Raw genomic sequence first — 17,838 nt, 5'->3', positions numbered from 1 at the left:
GGGCCTGGAAAAATAAAGTTATTGATGTTCTTTCAAAGGTGCTGAGCACTGATGACTCCCATTAACGTCAGTGGCACTGGAAACCAGGCCACGGATTTTTGGATGCCAGGAGCAAACTGGTTCGAGGGGGAGTTTTGCCAGGCTCTGAATGCTAGACTGCGACAGACAGTTTGCAAATAGCCCAGCTACGTGCTATAATAAAGGCATGTTGGCGTCAAATGTAAAGTGTGGCTGTACTCTGAAAAGTAACTGCCACCGTCTTACTACACGCGCCTTCTGGCTGCTGTGAATTCAGACTCAGCTCTGCTGCCTTCGCTGAATAAATTATGGCTCTGTTGCTTTGTACCTCAGTTAGCCCTGCCAAGCTAAGAGGGAGGGAGCTGGATTCTCTTTAATCCTCCACATCCCAAACAGAACTGCTTAATCATTACCGAGTATCACGTCAGTCAGATCGTGAGCCCCTAGTTCCATAAAACCCTGTAGCCCTGGATTCTGAGGTTACTCCCAATTTTCTTAGTTTCATTTCTTGCTCTCCCCACATCCGCTTCCAAATAAAGCATAACCTGGGTTGAACTGTCTTCGGCTTTTTCCATAGTCGTAAGAAGCCCCAGAGGAAACTCTGGTCTTTTCCACACCCAAGAAAATCATTTCTGTGGCAGTACGTGGCTGTGCATTGTGGAAGTCCAAAAGTTATTGAGCAGAGGGCCATTTCTGCCAGTCAGCAGGGCCCAGAGGCGAATCAGACTCCCACACATGGACTAGAGTATTCAGAACAGAGCAATGGCCCAGATTCTTGGGTTCAGCCAGCCTAGGCTTGTAGCAGGTGGTTCTATGTCACCTTTCCATTTCCCTGGATCCTGGGGGCCCCCAGTGTAAATTATAGCAACCTGGGGGCTGCTCTAACCTACAGACACATGCAGCTGTATCTCTGCTTCCCAGTCCTATGTGATATTCTTCTTTCACCAAGGAGCTTTGGGGGGTTGATCCTGCAGGGTTCTCGGTGCCTTCTGGAAGGAGCGGAGTCTGCAAGGTGCTGAGCGCCTCCTGGGAGGGGTTGAGCCCCCTAAGCCCATCCACAGGAGCTGAGGCCCAGAGGGCCTACCAGAACCAGCCCCAAAGAGGCATGTTGCAAGAGGCATTTAACAGCAGGACTCGTCCCTAGTTCTCCTAGACTGAAGCAGGAGGGTGTGTGATTAACGGCTGGAAAGGTAATGCACCAGCAATAAAAGGACTTGCACTTACTTTCCCATCCCAACTCACTTCAGATTCTCTGAGAGCTTTTCACTCAGCCAGAATAATGAAATGCCCTTAACCAACGCTGTAGAGAGAAAAAACATCTATGAATCACTTATTACCCCATGACAAATGCTAAATGCCGTTTCCTAGAATAAGTTATTTAGAATCATTTATTTGGACAGAGATAGTGGCTTCCTTGGAGCGATTTTTAGACTCAAGATCAAGGGGCATTTTGTGCGTCAACCATTCATAGAACAGGATATTGACATGCAGGTTCCAAACAGGACGGTTGTGCTTAAACCTAGCCGGCTCTTTCTTGTGCTCACAGAACTCAGACCTGCCCATTCATTGTACCAAGGTCCCATAGGTCAGCTGGTGAACAAATCCACCCGTGTATTGTTTTTCTTGGTCCTGCAGCTGATTCAGCTGATGACAGGACAGCCCAGAGTGGGGGGGAAAGAGGGGCAATTTGTCCCAGGCCCCGGTCCCGCAGGGGCACCTACGAGAGTTTTTCGGGGCCTCTGGAGCAAGGTCTTTCACTCGCTCTGGGGGCCCCGGAAAATTCTTGTGGGGCCTGGGCCCCCAGAGCTTCCTCCGCTCCCAGTCTTCGCCGGTGGGGGGGTCCTCTTGCTCCGAAGCGGAAGGACCCCCTACCGGCAAATTACCGCTGAAGTGGGACCCGCTGCCAAATTGCGGCCGGGTCTTCAGCGGTAATTTGGCATCTGGGGGGCCCTTCCATTCTGGGACCCGCCGCCGAAGTGCCCCGGAGACCCTCGGCGGGTCCCAGAACTGAAGGGCCCCCCACAGCCAAATTACTGCCGAAGCGGAGGCCCCCCATCTCCAAAGACCCCAGGCCCCTGGAATCCTCCAGGCGGCCATGGCTGACTAAACACATTTGACTACGGTCCCTTATGAAATGAGGGACTCAAAGAGAACAAAGGCACAGACACAAGGTTAGATTCGATTGTGATTTGGGATCATTGCATCCACTGGATCCCCAAGGCAGCTGGGGACTGACTTGATCCTCACTGCAACCAGGGCTGGCTCCAGCTTTTTTGCCACCCCAAGTGGTGAAGGGGAGAAAAAAAAAAGAAGAACCCGCGATCGGCAGCACTTAGGTGGCTGCTCTACCGTGCTGCTTCATTCTTCGGTGGTAATTCAGCAGCTGGTCCTTCCCTCTGAGAGGGACTGAGGGACCCGCCACCAAAGACCTGGATGTGCCACCCCCTTCCATTGGCAGCCTGAAGCACCTGCTTCCTGTGCTGGTGCCTGGAGCCAGCCCTGCCTGCAACTTACAGCTGCCTCAGCATTGTTGTGACCTGCACCAGGCTGCAAGAGCGTCTCAATGGATTTAGTGCTGAAGAAAGGTGCGGTGTTCATGGCCCTGGAAAGGGAATCCTCTGTTTGATCATGGAATGGATACAGTCCGGGCAGCAGCAGTCTGAGTTCCCCCCAAAGCTGCCCTCCAACTGGGCTCCTTATCACTGTGGAGTGACCAAGCAGTCACAGGGAAGTTGAGTCTCCATGGCCCATTCTACTGCCTGGGAAATCTCTACTGAATTTGCCAATAAGAAGACCAGTTCATGCCAACTGGGAGGGTGACTGCAGGAGCGTGGGTGGATGTCCATGACCTCTCCTCCACATGCCCCTTTATCCAGGGCTCACCCTCTTGACTCACTGAACAGCCAGCCAAGATTACACCAGACAGGGTGCAAACCATGGTTTGTCTTCAGGTTCACACAATGGGGGCCCCTTTCCCCATTTAGGCCCTGGGACTGTGGCACATCCACGATGGAGAAGAAAAGCCTGTTTCTCAACCTCAGCCAAGCCCTGCAGCTGGCAACATTATTCTGGGGTGCAGTCCATTCGATTCTAAGCCAGGCTTCCATCACCGATGGTGCGCCAACCCTCTTTCCTGCAGCTGCTTCAGTCACTGCATAGGTCATCTGGTTAGCCACAGGGACAAAGCAGAATGGAGAAGCATCCAGCTGCTTAATGACTACTCCAGAAGCCACCAGCTCCCTACAGCCCCTGGTGCAGCTGCGTCACTGAGCTAAAACCGTCATTCAGATCCAGCCGTGGTACTGGGACAGATGCCTGGGCAGGCTCTTGCTAGAGCCCCAGTGAAATCTGATCATCATCCTTGGTGCTGAGTTTTACAAAATGTTGAGACTTTTCAGTGCTTTTGGTTGAAAAGAGACTCACTCTCCCTAGGTTTTGGGGTCGTAGCTTTACCTCTGGGTTTTCTTGGTTACTCTTCATGGTTTGTGATTCCCTCCTAGCAGCGCAAACATAATATTCCTTTCCAGCTGCTCCAGTCCTTTCCTATGTGATCTTCTCCCCACCCAGTGTCCTTAGGCAGGTTGACATTCCTGGATTCCAAGGCCAGAAGGGACCATTGTGATCCTGTAGCGTGACCTGCTGCAGAGCACAGGCCAGAGACCTGCCCCACACTAATCCCTAGAGCAGATCTTCTAGAACAGCGGGTCTCAAACTTCAACAAGAAGTACTTCACAGTCCCAGGAGGGGGGACCGAGGCCTGAGCCCGTTCAAGCCCCACTGCCCCAGGTGGGGGGGAGGCAAAGCCTGAGCCTCACCGCTGTGGGCAGGCGGGCCAAAGCTGAACTCAAGGCAAGGGCTTCAGCCCCAGGCAGGGGGCCTGCAACCTGAGCCCTGCTATCCATAGCTGAAGCCCTCAGGCTTTGGCTTCGGCCCTGGGCCGCAGCAAGTCTAAGCCAGCCCTAGCGACCCACTTTGGGGTCCTTCCGACCCACAGTTTGAGAATTGTTGGTCTAGAAATACATTCATTCTTCATTTAAAAAATGTCAGTGACGCAGAATCCACCCTGACTCTTGGTAAATTTTTCCAAGGGTTAATTTACCCTCGCTGTCAAAAATGTGAGCCTTATTTCCAGTCTGAATTCATCTAGCTTCAACTTTCAACCCTCTGATCGTGTTTTACCCTCCTCTGCTGGACTGAAGAGCCTATGATTAAATGTTTGTTCCCCATGTAGATACTTACAGATGTAATTCCTTAACCTTCTCTTTGTTAAGATAAAGAGATGGATCTCTTTGAGTCTATCATTACAAGGCAGGTTTTCTCATCTTTTAATCATTCTCGTGACTCTTCTCTGGACCCTCTGCAATTTATCAACCTCCTTTGTGAATTGGGAACAGCAGAACTGGACAAGGTATTCCTCAGCAGTTACACCAGTGCCAAATACAAAGGTGAAATCACCTCTCCACTCCTAATCGAGATTCCCCAGTTTATGCATCCCAGGATCATATTAGTCTTTTTGGCCACAGCGTCATACTGGGAGCTCATGTTCAGCTGATTATCCACCATGACCCCCACATCTTTAGCATCTTGTAAATTAACTGGGCCTCGTTTGTCTACTTCCTCCTTCATGCATTAGCATCACTAAATGGAGCACACGCCCAAGAATGAGGCATTTGCTTTTATGGGCCCTGAAGACCTAGCAGAAAGAGCTCAAAAGCACAGAATTAGGAGATATGCCCCCCGACTGTCTGTATTATGATAACACCTTTAGGCAACCAACCAGCTCAGAGATCTGGTCTGCTAGGCACTGCACAGAGCCACCGATGGCGAGACAGTCCCTGCCCCAAGACAAAGGGTTGGAGACAGGGACGATTCTCAAACCCATTGGACAGAAAGGAGCTGAGACCCAGATAACTCGCCCAGGGTCACCCAGTCGGCTGGTGTGGGGTCGTTGGCATGGTGGGGTGAGGATGTGGAGGTGGCTACAGAGGCCAAAGGTCACTTTCCAGTTTGGGAAGCGGGGCTCTGGACTGCAGCAGTCAGGCTGCAGCGAGTAGCGTGGTCTGGCTGCTGTACTGCTAGAGAGCTGGGTCAGGTTTGATGAAAATCTACGTAATCGGTACCTAAATGCCTTATTGAGAAGAACAGCACAGAGCCTGCTGCAGAGCTAGGAACTCTGCCTGGGTGTCCTTACTTCCAGATCACAGAAGTAAGCACGGGACCATCCTTCCTCTCCTGACTGCCCCTGGGGAGGAGCTGTTATAGACTCATAGACTCTAGGACTGGAAGGGACCTCGAGAGGTCATCGAGTCCAGTCCCCTGCCCTCATGGCAGGACCAAATACTGTCTAGACCACCCCTAATAGACATTTATCTAACCTACTCTTAAATATCTCCAGAGATGGAGATTCCACAACTTCCCTAGACAATCTATTCCAGTGTTTAACTACCCTGACAGTTAGGAACTTTTTCCTAATGTCCAACCTAAATCTCCCTTGCTGCAGTTTAAGCCCATTGCTTCTTGTTCTATCATTGGAGGCTAAGGTGAATAAGTTTTCTCCCTCCTCCCGATGACACTCTTTTAGATACCTGAAAACTGCTATCATGTCCCCTCTCAGTCTTCTCTTTTCCAAACTAAACAAACCCAATTCCTTCAGCCTTCCTTCATAGGTCATGTTCTCAAGACCTTTAATCATTCTTGTTGCTCTTCTCTGGACCCTCTCCAATTTCTCCACATCTTTCTTGAAATGTGGTGCCCGGAACTGGACACAATACTCCAGTTGAGGCCTAACCAGCACAGAGTAAAGCGGAAGAATGACTTCTCGTGTCTTGTTTACAACACACCTGTTAATGCATCCCAGAATCATGTTTGCTTTTTTTGCAACAGTATCACACTGTTGACTCATATTAAGCTTGTGGTCCACTATGACCCCTAGATCTCTTTCTGCCATACTCCTTCCTAGACAGTCTCTTCCCATTCTGTATGTGTGAAACTGATTGTTCCTTCCTAAGTGGAGCACTTTGCATTTATCTTTATTGAACTTCATCCTGTTTACCTTGAAGGCAAGGCCCAGGGGCATTTAGAACCACCGGCTGCACTGGACTTCTAAAATGTGTCTTATGTGTAAGGAGGGGTAGATTGCGATAAGGGTTTGCCATCTGTCCCTCATCCGCTTCTGTACCAGCCAGTGCAGCCGAGCCAGCGGAGGGGTGAGGAGCATACACTGCAGCCCGTTAAAAAGCCCAACTCAGATGCCAACAGAAGATCATTTAAACCAACCAAGATATCTTTTTAGCCCCGGGGCGAGCACAACATGGCCTTTCCTCCCCATGGAGTCGGATGTTTCTACTAAAACAAGCTGTAGATGTAAGACAGTGGCTCTGAAGGAACTTTGTCACGTCTTGGGACAGAAAACTGAAGAAACGCATGGAAAGAGGATAAGGTGTGTGTGCGTGTGGGTGTGGGTGTGCGTGCGTGTGTGTATTTGTTTTTCCTGGCACCAGGAAATGGAACAGACCGTTTAGACTGTGTAACTTTCGTGGGCCAGGGACTGTCTCTCACTATGTTTTAGCACAATGAGGCCCTGAGCAAGGCCTGAGCCTTTAGCGCTGCTGTTACACAATTATTATTCCCAACCATTTCAGACCTCAAGCAATAATTCAGCCTGCGAGCGACCAACGGGAGTTCACCTGTGATAGTTCAGTGGCCCTCTTCAGGGAAGGCGGGTCCTCAAGCTGAGTGCTCACATGGCAAAGGGCGCTATTCTAAGAACAGAGGCCAAGGATTAAATGAGCCACTGAGACTTCCTTGGGGGCAGGAGGGGGCTGTTTTGGGGATGGGAACAGAGGGGAGAATTTGTGCAGTTCATGCTCATGCTGTAGCTATTGTGTGGCTGCACAGAGGCAGCCAGGGCAGATGGGCAATGTGATGATGCTCACATGTACTAGCTTCACTAATGAGATAGATATGGGGCACAGATGCTGGTTGCAATCCAGCTGTTTTTGGTTAGCAGCAGGAGTACTTTGGGCCAGGTCATGAAGCCTTGTTTGCTTCGTTAATACCCCGAGTAATGGCAAAGGTGACTAGCTGACTAAGTGCTTAGTAAAAACTAAGGTTTTTAATTCTGGTTGGTTGCGTATCTCCAGCACCTGCCTGCCAAAGGGCCTCTTCGGGGCTTCACAACAAATGCAGGCACTGCTCCACTGCAGTCATCACCGTTACAGCAGCTTTGGCACAAGGGAGATGAAAGTCAGGAGCCATCAACCACACAGAATTAAATGCAGAGTCTACGAGCTCACCTCGGGTGACGAGCAGACAATTAAATCCCCTCCAGAACAAAAGACAAAAACGAAGGTGCTGCTCTGTCATAAAACCTGGCTTGGAACCAGATTTCCAGTAGGATTGTTCTTTGGTCCATCTCAGACTCAAGGCAAACAGGCATTCTTCCTAAGACTGGGGTCCTGTGGAGGCAACATTTTGAAGATGGGATTTTCAGATGAATAGAGGTAAGTGCAAAGTATCGTTCCTCTAGAGCAATAGAGGACTACTCAGTAATGATTGTTAATTGGTAATGATCACTTTCCCTTCTTTCTCCAGTTTAAACTCAGATGGTTTTTGTCCATCTGCTGCTGCTATTGAATTGACCATCCCCATCTCCCTCCCTGAGGTCTATCTGTTTTCTTTAGGCCAAGGACAAGCAGTCATGCTCGATTACCCTTTCTGATTTCTTTCAGTTCTGCGTTCTCTACCCACTGCCACTTTCCCTCCATAGCAACGTACATAAACAATCCTATTCAGGCACAGGAGGGTTTGCACCTCACTTTGACACTGCACCACTAATATTGCTTTAGTTGCAATTGCATAATCATAGGAACATAGTGAAGGGTGGCATTAGCCTTCCCCACCCCCACTCCGTTTGTACCTGATCCTAATGGGTGATCCCTGACAAAGCCCTGGCTGGGATGATTTAGTTGGGGAATTGGTCCTGCTTTGAGCAGCAGGTTGGACTAGATGACCTCCTGAGGTCCCTTCCAACCCTGAGATTCTATGATTCTGTGATCTCAGCTTAGTTCTACAGGGGAAGGTGACAATCCCACAAGGTCCCTGTAAAAAACTATGCCTCGGAGAGAAATTCCTTCCCAACCCCAAAGAGGCAGCATTATCTAGCAGACTAAGCACTGAACAGAGAGCCAAAAACTCCTGCATTTTACTCCTGCTTCTGCGCCTGATTCACTATGGCCATTACAAAGTTAGGTCGATGTAATCTAGTTGTGCCTGTGTCTACACTCAAATCTGTCTCCCCTCAGTATAAGCTCTCCATGATGCCGACATAGTAACTCCACCTCCCCGAGCGGCACTGAGCCATGGTCCATGTACTGAGGTCAACACAGTATGGATGTAGACAATGAGTTAGCTATGTCGACCGAACTGTCCTCCAGCAGCTATCCAACAATGCCCCTCACTGACTGCCCTGGTCATAATTGTGAACTCCACTGCTTAGGGGTCATGGAGACCAGAAACCCCACCCACCCATCCACACCTTTAAAACCCCATGAATTTTTGAAATGCCTTTTCCTGATTGTTGATCTTAGCAAGCACCTAGCAGCTCTCCATTGCTGTGTGCAACTGCCCTCGATTAGCTTGAGAAAGTCTCTCAAGGGCTGATCGGTCTCTCTTTCTGATCTGACCGACTTTGACTGTCTACGTCTTATAGAATCATAGAACTGGTGGGCTGGAAGGGACCGAGGCAGGACCAATGAAGCCCCCTCGATCATCCCTGACAGGTGTTTGTCTACCTTGTTCATAAAAACCTCCAATGGTGGCATACCTGGGTTGTTGAGGTGGTGTCTCCTTGTGGTTTGTCTGGGCACAACTCACCCCATTGAGGGTGCATCATCCCTCACAGATTTGGGGTTGTGCCATAGCTGGAAAGCTACGGGCCCCCCTAAAATCTTACCCTTTCTAGGGGGGTCTGAATCCAAAAAAACCCCCCTGGAAACGGTGAACTTCAGAACCAGGCTGATCTGCAGGTGTGTCAGTAGCACCTATACTCATCTGCTCTGGGGTTGTCCCTGAGCAGCTAGTCTCTTTTGGTTGGTTTCCCTGGGCCCTGTCAACCCAGATTACCAAATGGTTTGCTTCAACAATGCGCTGTCCTAGGATCTCAGGGAGAACCAGGCTTACCTTGTCGAGGAAGTAGTATAGCTCTGCTTTTCTTCCTGGTCAGCTCTCTCTATGGGGATTCCACAGCCCCGCTAGCTCACCGGTTCCCGTACTTCATTACCCTAGAGTTAGAAAGCTTTTTCTAATTTCTAACCTAAATCTCCCTTGCTGCGAACTAAGCTATTCTTTCTTATCTTACCTCAATGGACATGGAGCATGGTTGATCACCATCCTCTTTAGAACAGTTTCTTACATATTTGAAGACTGTTACCATGTCCCCACCTTTGGCCGTCTCTTCTCGGGACTAAACATGGGTGGATGATGTCACAATGACCTGCAGTCGTCAGACCCAAGGCAGTGAGCTCATCAGCTCTCACAAGCAGGAGCAGCAGATGATCACCAGGAATCCAACGCTGCTGCTGGAAAGCAGCTCCCCCAGGGGCTGCAGGGGGGAAGGACATCAGAAAGACCCTCTGCAGCTCTTTTGGAAGCTCTTGTTACCCAGCTTGGCCAGCCACCTGGGAACCGATGGTGCAGGAGGTTCTGGCACCCAAAGTCAACAAAGTTCAGCGCCAAGCAACATGTTTGAACTTGAGCTCTCAGAAGAATCATGTGAAGAAGTGGCGGCAGCTGTCCTTCCGGCCTCCTGCATCCAACAGCTGGCCAGCAGCAACTGGAAGGAGAGGTTTTCCGGCATGGAGGCATTTCAGAAGGCTGTGGAAGAAACAGAGAAGAACAAAATGCCCTGCCAGGCCTTGGTGAGGCTGCTGGAGAAGGATCGTGGCTGGGAGGAAACCAAACTCCCAGTGATGCGGAAAAAGCTTCACATCATCACCCTGATTGCCCAGAAGGGAAACTTTTCCAGAACGTCAGCTCAGGTCGTCTTGGCCGGCCTGGTGGGGAAGGTGGGCGACGTGATCTGCAGCAGCGATGCCAAAGGAGCCCTGACAGCGATCGCAGAGGCCTGTGCGCTGCCATGGACAGCCGGCAAAGTCACGACATTGGCTTTCTCCCAGACCCAGCCCAGGACCCAGGCAGAAGCCCTGAACTGGCTGGCGGACGCCATTACAGACTTTGGCTTCACTGGAATGGAGGTGAAGGCCTTGGTCAGTACCATAAAGGCTGCCCTTGCTGATGGTCACCCGGATGTACGGGCCTCGGCTTTCGTCCTGCTGGGGACCATTTCTCTGTACGTGGGCGCCCCTCTGAGAGCATTCTTCGAGGGCGAGATGCTGCCCCTTCTCCCACAGATTGATGCCGAGCTGGAGAAGATGAAAGGGCAGAGTCCACCTGCTCCCACCCGGGGCAGCTCCAAGCACTGTAGGGGGAGCGGAGATGAGGGGAAGGAAGAGGACCCCCAGGACCAGGGCACAACTGAGGCTGTGGATATCAGCAACAGGATCACCTCAGCGCTGGTGTCGAAGCTGCAGGACAAGAGCTGGAGGATCCGGAAGGAGGGCCTGGATGAGGTGGCGCGTATCCTCAGCGACGCCAGCCTCATCCAGTCGAATGCAGGAGACCTCCCAGCTGCCCTGAGGGCTTGTCTCCAGGACCCCAACACAGTCCTGGTGCAGCAGACCCTGAGAATCCTCCAGCGACTGGCCACCTCCATGGGCCCGAGCATCAAGCAGCACGTGAGGGAGCTGGGCCTCCCCCTGGTCGCCATCTTCAGGGACAGCAACAGCAACGTGCGAGCCTCAGCCCTCATGGCCATAAACGCCTGGGCTGAGCAGATCGGCACAAAGGACTGGCTGGAGGGGGAGGACTCTTCTGAGGAGCTGAGAGAGGAAAACCCTTTCCAAAGGCAAGAGCTGCTGGGCTGGCTGGCTGAGAAGCTGCCTGCTCTCCGTTCTGCCCCCTCAGATCTGCTGCGGGGTGTACCTCACCTCTACACCTGCTTGGGAGATTGCAATGGCGACGTGCGGAAGGCGGCCCAGGAAGCCCTGCCCTTCTTCTTGATGCACCTCGGATTTGAGGAGATGGCCGAAGCCACTCGCCAACTGAAGCCGACTACCAAGGACCACGTAGTGTCCATGCTGGAGACAGCCAAAGCCAACCCGCCGGCCAAGCCCACTGTTCCTGCTAAGTTGCCTTCCAGGCTGCCAAGGGGCACAGCCATCCCGGCCTTCACCTCAGCCTCAGCCACATCCCACCTGGCATCAGCCTCTTCTTCCCCAGTCCCTTCTGGAGACTCAGTGTCCGGCAGCACCCTGGAGCGGAAGCCTGGACCCAAAGAAGCCACATTAGGAATGGCTGCCCTGAAAGGCAAAGGCTTGCCAGAGGGGGGAAAGGTGCAAATAAAAGCCAGCCTGAAGGATGGTGGCAACAAGCTGGGTCCTATTTTTATCACCGTCCCCAAAGGGAAGGAGCAGAGGGCAAAGGACGAGAGAGGGCGGAAGGTGCTGAGGTGGAACTTCACCATCCCTAGCAACAAGTACGCAGAGCAGCTGAAGGCTCAGATGTGCAGCTGTGTATCCACCTGGCTGCAGGAGGAGATGTTCCACTCCAACTTCCAGCACCACATCAAAGCGTTGGCCATCCTGGTCAAGCATATGGAGAGGGAGAAGGACGGCCTCATCAGCTGCCTGGACCTGATCCTGAAGTGGGTCACCCTGCGGTTCTTTGACAACAACACCTGGGTTCTGACAAAGAGCTTGGAGTATCTCAAGCTGCTGTTCTCCTTGCTGAGCCGAGAGAGATACCAACTGACTGAGCACGAGGCAGCTTCTTTCCTCCCCTACCTGGTCATGAAAATGGGGGAGACAAAAGAGATTCTCCTCAGGGAGGTGCATGCTGTTTTGAAGAGGGTCTGCTTGGTCTATCCAGCCAGGAAGATGTTCAACTTCATCATGGAAGGAGCCAGGTCCAAGAACGCCAAGCAGCAGGCAGGATGCCTCGCTGAGCTGGGATATTTAGTCAAAGCCTATGGCATGGAAGTGTGCCAGCCGAACCCTGGCAAAGCCTTCAAGGTGATATCTGCCTTCATTGGAGACCAAAACAATGCCATCTGCAGTGCTGCCTTGAACATCATAGTGACCGCGCACCACGTGCATGGGGAAGGGGTGCTCAAGCTGATTGGGAATCTTTCAGAGAAACACATGAGGATGCTAGAAGAGAGTATGGAACAGGCAGCCAACAGGCCAGCTGCTTCTCCAGACAAACAGGCCACGGAGAGACCGCCACATGCTCTGAGTGCAAGTACTAATGACAGCATGGGCACAGCAGAGGGCACGCTCTCCAAACCCAGTCACGCCCACAGCACAGAAGCAGACATGGAGATGGGACAGACAGATCCCCAGGCATTCCAGCTGGATGTACAGGAGCCTGAGAATGTGCATGACTCTCTCCAGTGCAAGAGTCCCAAACTGGATGGCACCACTCAGCCAGGTGCAATCCCTGAACCCCAGCCCCATGCTGTCTCCCTGCACCCTAACGGCATGCACAGCAACGTCGCCTCCACCATCAACTTCATTATCCACCACGTGGCCAGTGGCAACGTTGACACCATCATCCAGGCTCTGGCGCAGATTGATGAGATCCTGAAGCAGGAGGACAAGGCAGAAGCCATGTCTGGCCACATCAACCAGTTCCTCATAGCCACCTTGCGGCAGCTCCGGTACATCCACAGGCTGCAGGTGGGGGAGGAGAAACTGGGGAAGGACCAAGTAATTCAGCTGTATGGCTGCATCATTCGCAACATGATGCTGCTGTTCCAGACGGAGAGCCTGGCCCGGGAGGCCTCCACTGGGGTGTTGAAGGACCTGCTCCACGGTCTCATCACCTTGATGCTGGATTCTCTGGTGGTGGACCTGGAAGAAGGGCAAGAGGTCATCCAGTCCATCAATCTCCTAATGAAAAAGGTGCTGGAGCAGTCTGACCAGACCAGAATCTTTAGCGCCTTGCTTGCCTTGCTGCAGGATAGCCTCACGGCTGCAGCTGGCCCACCCAAGTTCCCCGAGCTGGTGGCCAAGTGTCTGTGGAGAATCACGCAGCTTCTCCCTCGAACAATCGGCACCGTCAACCTGGACCAGATCCTATTGGACATTCACCTCTTCATGAAGGCGCTACCCCAGGAGAAACTGAAGCAGTGCACAAGCCAGTTCCCCCAGATAGCTCTGAAAACTCTACTGCACTCCCTGAGCAGGCTGACGGGGCCTGAGATTCTGGACCACCTCACCATGATAGAGAACAAGGGGGAGTCGGAGCTGGAGGCTCACCTGTGCCGGGCGATGAGGCTCTCCACCATGCAGGCTGCCAACAAGATCGATACAGATTCCGGTCAGGAGGTCTGTCATGCGGCCGACAAGGCTGCAATGGGCAAAGTCAATGACATGTTAGCAGACATCTTTAAGAAGATTGGCTCCAAGGAGAACGCTAGGGAGGGTCTGGAGGAGCTGTATGAATACAAGAAGAAATGCCCTGATGCGGACTTGGAGCCTTTCCTGGAAAACTTCTCCCTCCTCTTCCGCAGCTATGTAAAGCATGGTCTGGCAGTGATGGGCATGGAGCAAGAGGGCAAACAGCACCTTCTGCCCGGCACAGGGATGCCCCTTCAGACTCTGACTCCCCATCCCGCTAACACAGCCTTCTCCCCAGGAGAGCATACAAATGGGGACGTGGTGGGGCCATCTCTCTGCATAGACAGGCTGAAATTGATGAGGCATCAATGTAGCGGCACAAAATCCTGCAGCCAGCTCCCCTGCCCCCGACAACCTTCAAAGCCCAAAGACCCCCTGGCCCATGTCTCCCCAGGCAAGCAGAGCAGCAAACTCCCCCGGTATGTGAAGACCCAGGAGCTGAAATAGTAACCCAGACCTGGCATCCTGCTGAGTGTTTCTCTGCTGGCTTCGGCACCAGCCAGCCCTTTTCTTTCTCTTCCCCAGCAGCCACCACACATGCTGGGAACACACAATAAAAAGACAAATATAGAGCAGTTGCCAGTGCATGGCTCGTGGGCCGGGGGCAGCTTTCACTGACTCAACTAGAAGTCTTCCTGGTTTAGAGTGGCCTCATTTAGGCCTTCAGTTAAGCGTGGATTTAGGTGGGGAGGTAGGAAGGGGACAGTAAGCAGGAGAGCTGGGGGCACACAGCAGTAAGGAAGGGGTGGGGGAATGCTGTTCTCAGGGCACCAAGGTTTTTTCCCCTCACAACGTGAGCAGCTTCTAACAGTTGCTCTGACTTGCTGATTTCTTGCTTAGTTTTTTATGACTGTAAATGGCAGGAGCAAAGAGGATAGCAGTGACAATCGGGTACATCCCTAGAGAGACAGATCAACCTGTAACTGACAGGGCAACTCGGAAGGAACTTCCCCTATAGACGAGGTTGTTCCATAATTGCGTTCTAGAGGGAGGTTCCAGATGGACCTCTGAAGCTGCTGGGAGTGGTTACTGATTTCTAGTCTCTTGAGAAGCTCTCAAGAAGGTTCCAGGCAAAATGGTGCCTTGATTTACATGGCCCTGCAGAATTTCATACCCACACACGTTTGCCATTGGGTTGTGCGGGCAGAGAGTCAGGGCTGGACTGGGTTTTGTGAGTCAGCCCGATCAGAGGCTCCGTTCAATCTACTCCTTGACCACGGATATGCTGCCAGCTCAGGTGCCCTAATAGGGTCATCGCAAGTCGAGAGGGATGATACGGAGCAGCCAGCCAGAATAAAAATGGTCCCTGTTTTGGTAAAAAGGAAACAAACTCAAAGTGTAACTGGAAATGTATTAGTGAGACCCTGCAAGCAAGCTGTGCTGATACCTCCACTTTACGGTCTGGCCAACAACAGTCCTTCCCCCTACTTCCAATCCTTACATCCATGGCCAGATTTAGGGCCAAGTGACCCAGGCGACCACCTGGGATGCCAGGCTTGGTGGGGTGCTGGGCCAGGGGTGCTGTTTTGTTTGTTAGTAACAAACGGGAAAATAGAAAATTTGCAGTAACATGTTTCAGGTATTCCATATGTGGATTCATTTTCGCTAACCTCCCAGAATGTTCTGGACCTTTATAGAATCTCATGGAACCTTCCATGGAACTACATTTTCCTTGGACCTCCTAGATGTTGTCAGCGAGGCCCTTGTGGGTATATAAGGGTCAGGGTGTCACCAATCAGTCAGTGAAATATAAATACAGATTTACAGATCCTAGCATGCAAATTCTCTCCTTAGATGTCAGGGATAAATCATGCATGCAAATCATACGTCAAAGTTGTGAAATGGGCTACAAATGCATAAAAAATAAGGTATTCAAAAGTTTAACAAAGGAGGGGAGGAGGGTGTGCCGAAGATGCTCCTTGCCTGGGGCGCCATTTGGTCTAGGGCTGATCCTGCTGACAACACAGGATGAGATGGGCCACTGCACTGGTTCAGTGTGACTATCATCCTAGAGATCTCATGCAGGTGGGAGGTGCCTGCCTGATGAACTTGTAGACCAAAGTAGGTTCTGTGTCCACAGAGTAGCCAGTAAACATTTCCCCCACCCTGTCCTGGAGGGACCACAACAGGGGATGACCGGCAGTTCAGTCTCTATTGCCCACTCAAACTATTGCCTTCTTACCAAAGTTGACACTAGAGATCCTAAGAAGCATCATAAACTTGCCACCAGGCTTTTTTTATTGTCTGCCTTGTTCTGTTATTTATATTGCAGTAGGGCCTAGAGACCCCAACCTAGATCAGGGTTTCGTTGTGCTTGGTCCTGTCCCAAGGAGTCTAGATAGAGAAGACAAAGGAGGGACAGTTACTGCTATTTCCACCGAGAGGCGCTGAAGCGCAGAGAGTAAGCGCCTAACATAGATTATGCCGGAGCCAGGAACTGAAGCCAGCGCTCTAAAATTCCAGCCCATTGCCTGAACAAGACCATCCTCCCACCCCCTTTCCAGGCAGGGGGTGAACTGTTAATTTAAATCAGCAGCAAGGAGTGAGGCGAGAACCAACACAGCTGCAGAAGACTCAAGACAAGCTCTGCAGGGAAGGAGAGAGGGGCCTTAATGCTGCTTTTTTTATTCTGAGAAAGTTCCTTGTTCAGTGTCTGAAGAAAGTTGCTTTCTGTGATTCTTCATCACTAACACATGCTGTTTTCTTGTTTTCTTTCCCTGCTGTACCCATCACTGTAGTAACTGAGGGTCTGCTATATTCCAACCTCTGCTCTTTGCCTTTCTACCACAATATAGATAATTATTTATATCCATTTTTTTTTGCTTACAAAAGGAATTGACCTTGTGACATTCTGAGAACTATGTCCCCAGTCCAGCAAAGCACTTAAATACATGTTTAACTTGAAGCCCATTAGTTTGAATAAGACTATGCGTGTGCTTAAAGTTAAGCAAATGCTTAAGTGATATGCTGGATCATGGTCAGAGTGCTCAGTTCTGGCTCGACTGAGCCCCTTGTGAGCAGAGCTGATCCTGGCATACACTGCAAACAATTTATGGGACTCATTTAGTCCTGTTTTCTGTTGGCAAATTATCTGCGAACAGGCCATGACTTTTATACATTTCTCCATTTTTTGAAATTGACTGCCAATGAGCATACCTGAGTCAAGAATCGTAACAGGGAATGCATTAGGGAAGGCGGTTTGTACCAATCTATGTGTTTTCTCTTAGGGAGAATCAATAAGACACAGAATTTCAAGCCCACTTAACTTTTATCAAACTAAAAGAGTCTAATGCAGTGGGGTTGCTATGGACAACCATAGAATGCCAATTTGTTCTATAGAACACTCATCATCCCTCTACCATCACAGAAGAGTTTGGAGAAAACCTTGTAGCACTATGTTAGTTTGACATAAGACCTCATGGACTTAGTCTGTAAAATGCCCACTTTCCCACAAGCACCACAGGACAGGGATTATATTTATGTTTTGTGCAGCATGATGCACTTCGGGGGAGGGGAAGTGTCTGATAAATAAATATTGTTTGTAGACAGTTAAGCATAATTATGAAATGCCTTTAAAATTCTGAACTCAAACTGAGTATTTCAGCTGGCTGTTAGAGATGTCATGTTAAAAAGAAACACAGCCTCTGAGTGTTACCCTTGTTTATTGTATAATTTCTATTTTCATACAAAATATACCCCACAATTTCACAGGTGTTGTTACACTTCTTGGGCAGCTAATGTTACTTAGTCTTTGACCACATACTTCGCCATATAATACCACTGAACCACGCTATAATAACCCAGCAACACAATAACATCCCAAAGATGCTAGCATAACCCCATTCAATGACTGCTATAATCACCCACTAATGCACTGTATTCATAACCTCCTCACCCCCCGTGAACAACTGAAACATGTTCTGAAGGCCCTACCACGCACTGAATACATTACGCCACTATAATCAGCCCGTCATGTCTTGCTGTTATACCTCCACCAGTCGGTACATCTGAAATTACCCAGGAACATGTTCCTGTTATAAAGGCCACCCTACTAATGCTCTGCCATTGTGACGTTACTCAAGCCATGCCATAGTCTCTCAGCAATGCAATGTCTGTTTCACACTGCAGGAGAAAATAACCCTTAGCTAATAGACACAGATCGTACATGCATATTGTGGCCAATAAGGACAAACTGAGAGCGGTCTCGCAGGGCCGGCTCTAGGGTTTGTGCTGCCTCAAGCTAAAAAAAAAAAAAAGGAAAAGGTGTCTGGAATGGCACCCCTGAAATTGTGCTGCCCCAACC

General features: G+C 50.6%; 1 protein-coding gene across 1 annotated transcript; it reads left to right on the top strand.

Annotated features, from left to right (window-relative positions):
- The first annotated feature begins 9,713 nt into the window (after positions 1–9,713).
- On the top strand, positions 9,714–13,982 carry LOC127056662 (cytoskeleton-associated protein 5-like). Its single transcript, XM_050964768.1, has one exon. The coding sequence runs from the start codon at positions 9,759–9,761 to the stop codon at positions 13,980–13,982; it is 4,224 nt and encodes a 1,407-aa protein (XP_050820725.1). The 5' UTR covers positions 9,714–9,758.
- Positions 13,983–17,838: the final 3,856 nt, after the last annotated feature.

The sequence above is a fragment of the Gopherus flavomarginatus genome, chromosome 8 (genome assembly GCF_025201925.1).
Source record: "Gopherus flavomarginatus isolate rGopFla2 chromosome 8, rGopFla2.mat.asm, whole genome shotgun sequence".
NCBI lineage: Eukaryota > Metazoa > Chordata > Testudines > Testudinidae > Gopherus > Gopherus flavomarginatus.
This window is presented reverse-complemented; position numbering and strand designations above follow the sequence as displayed.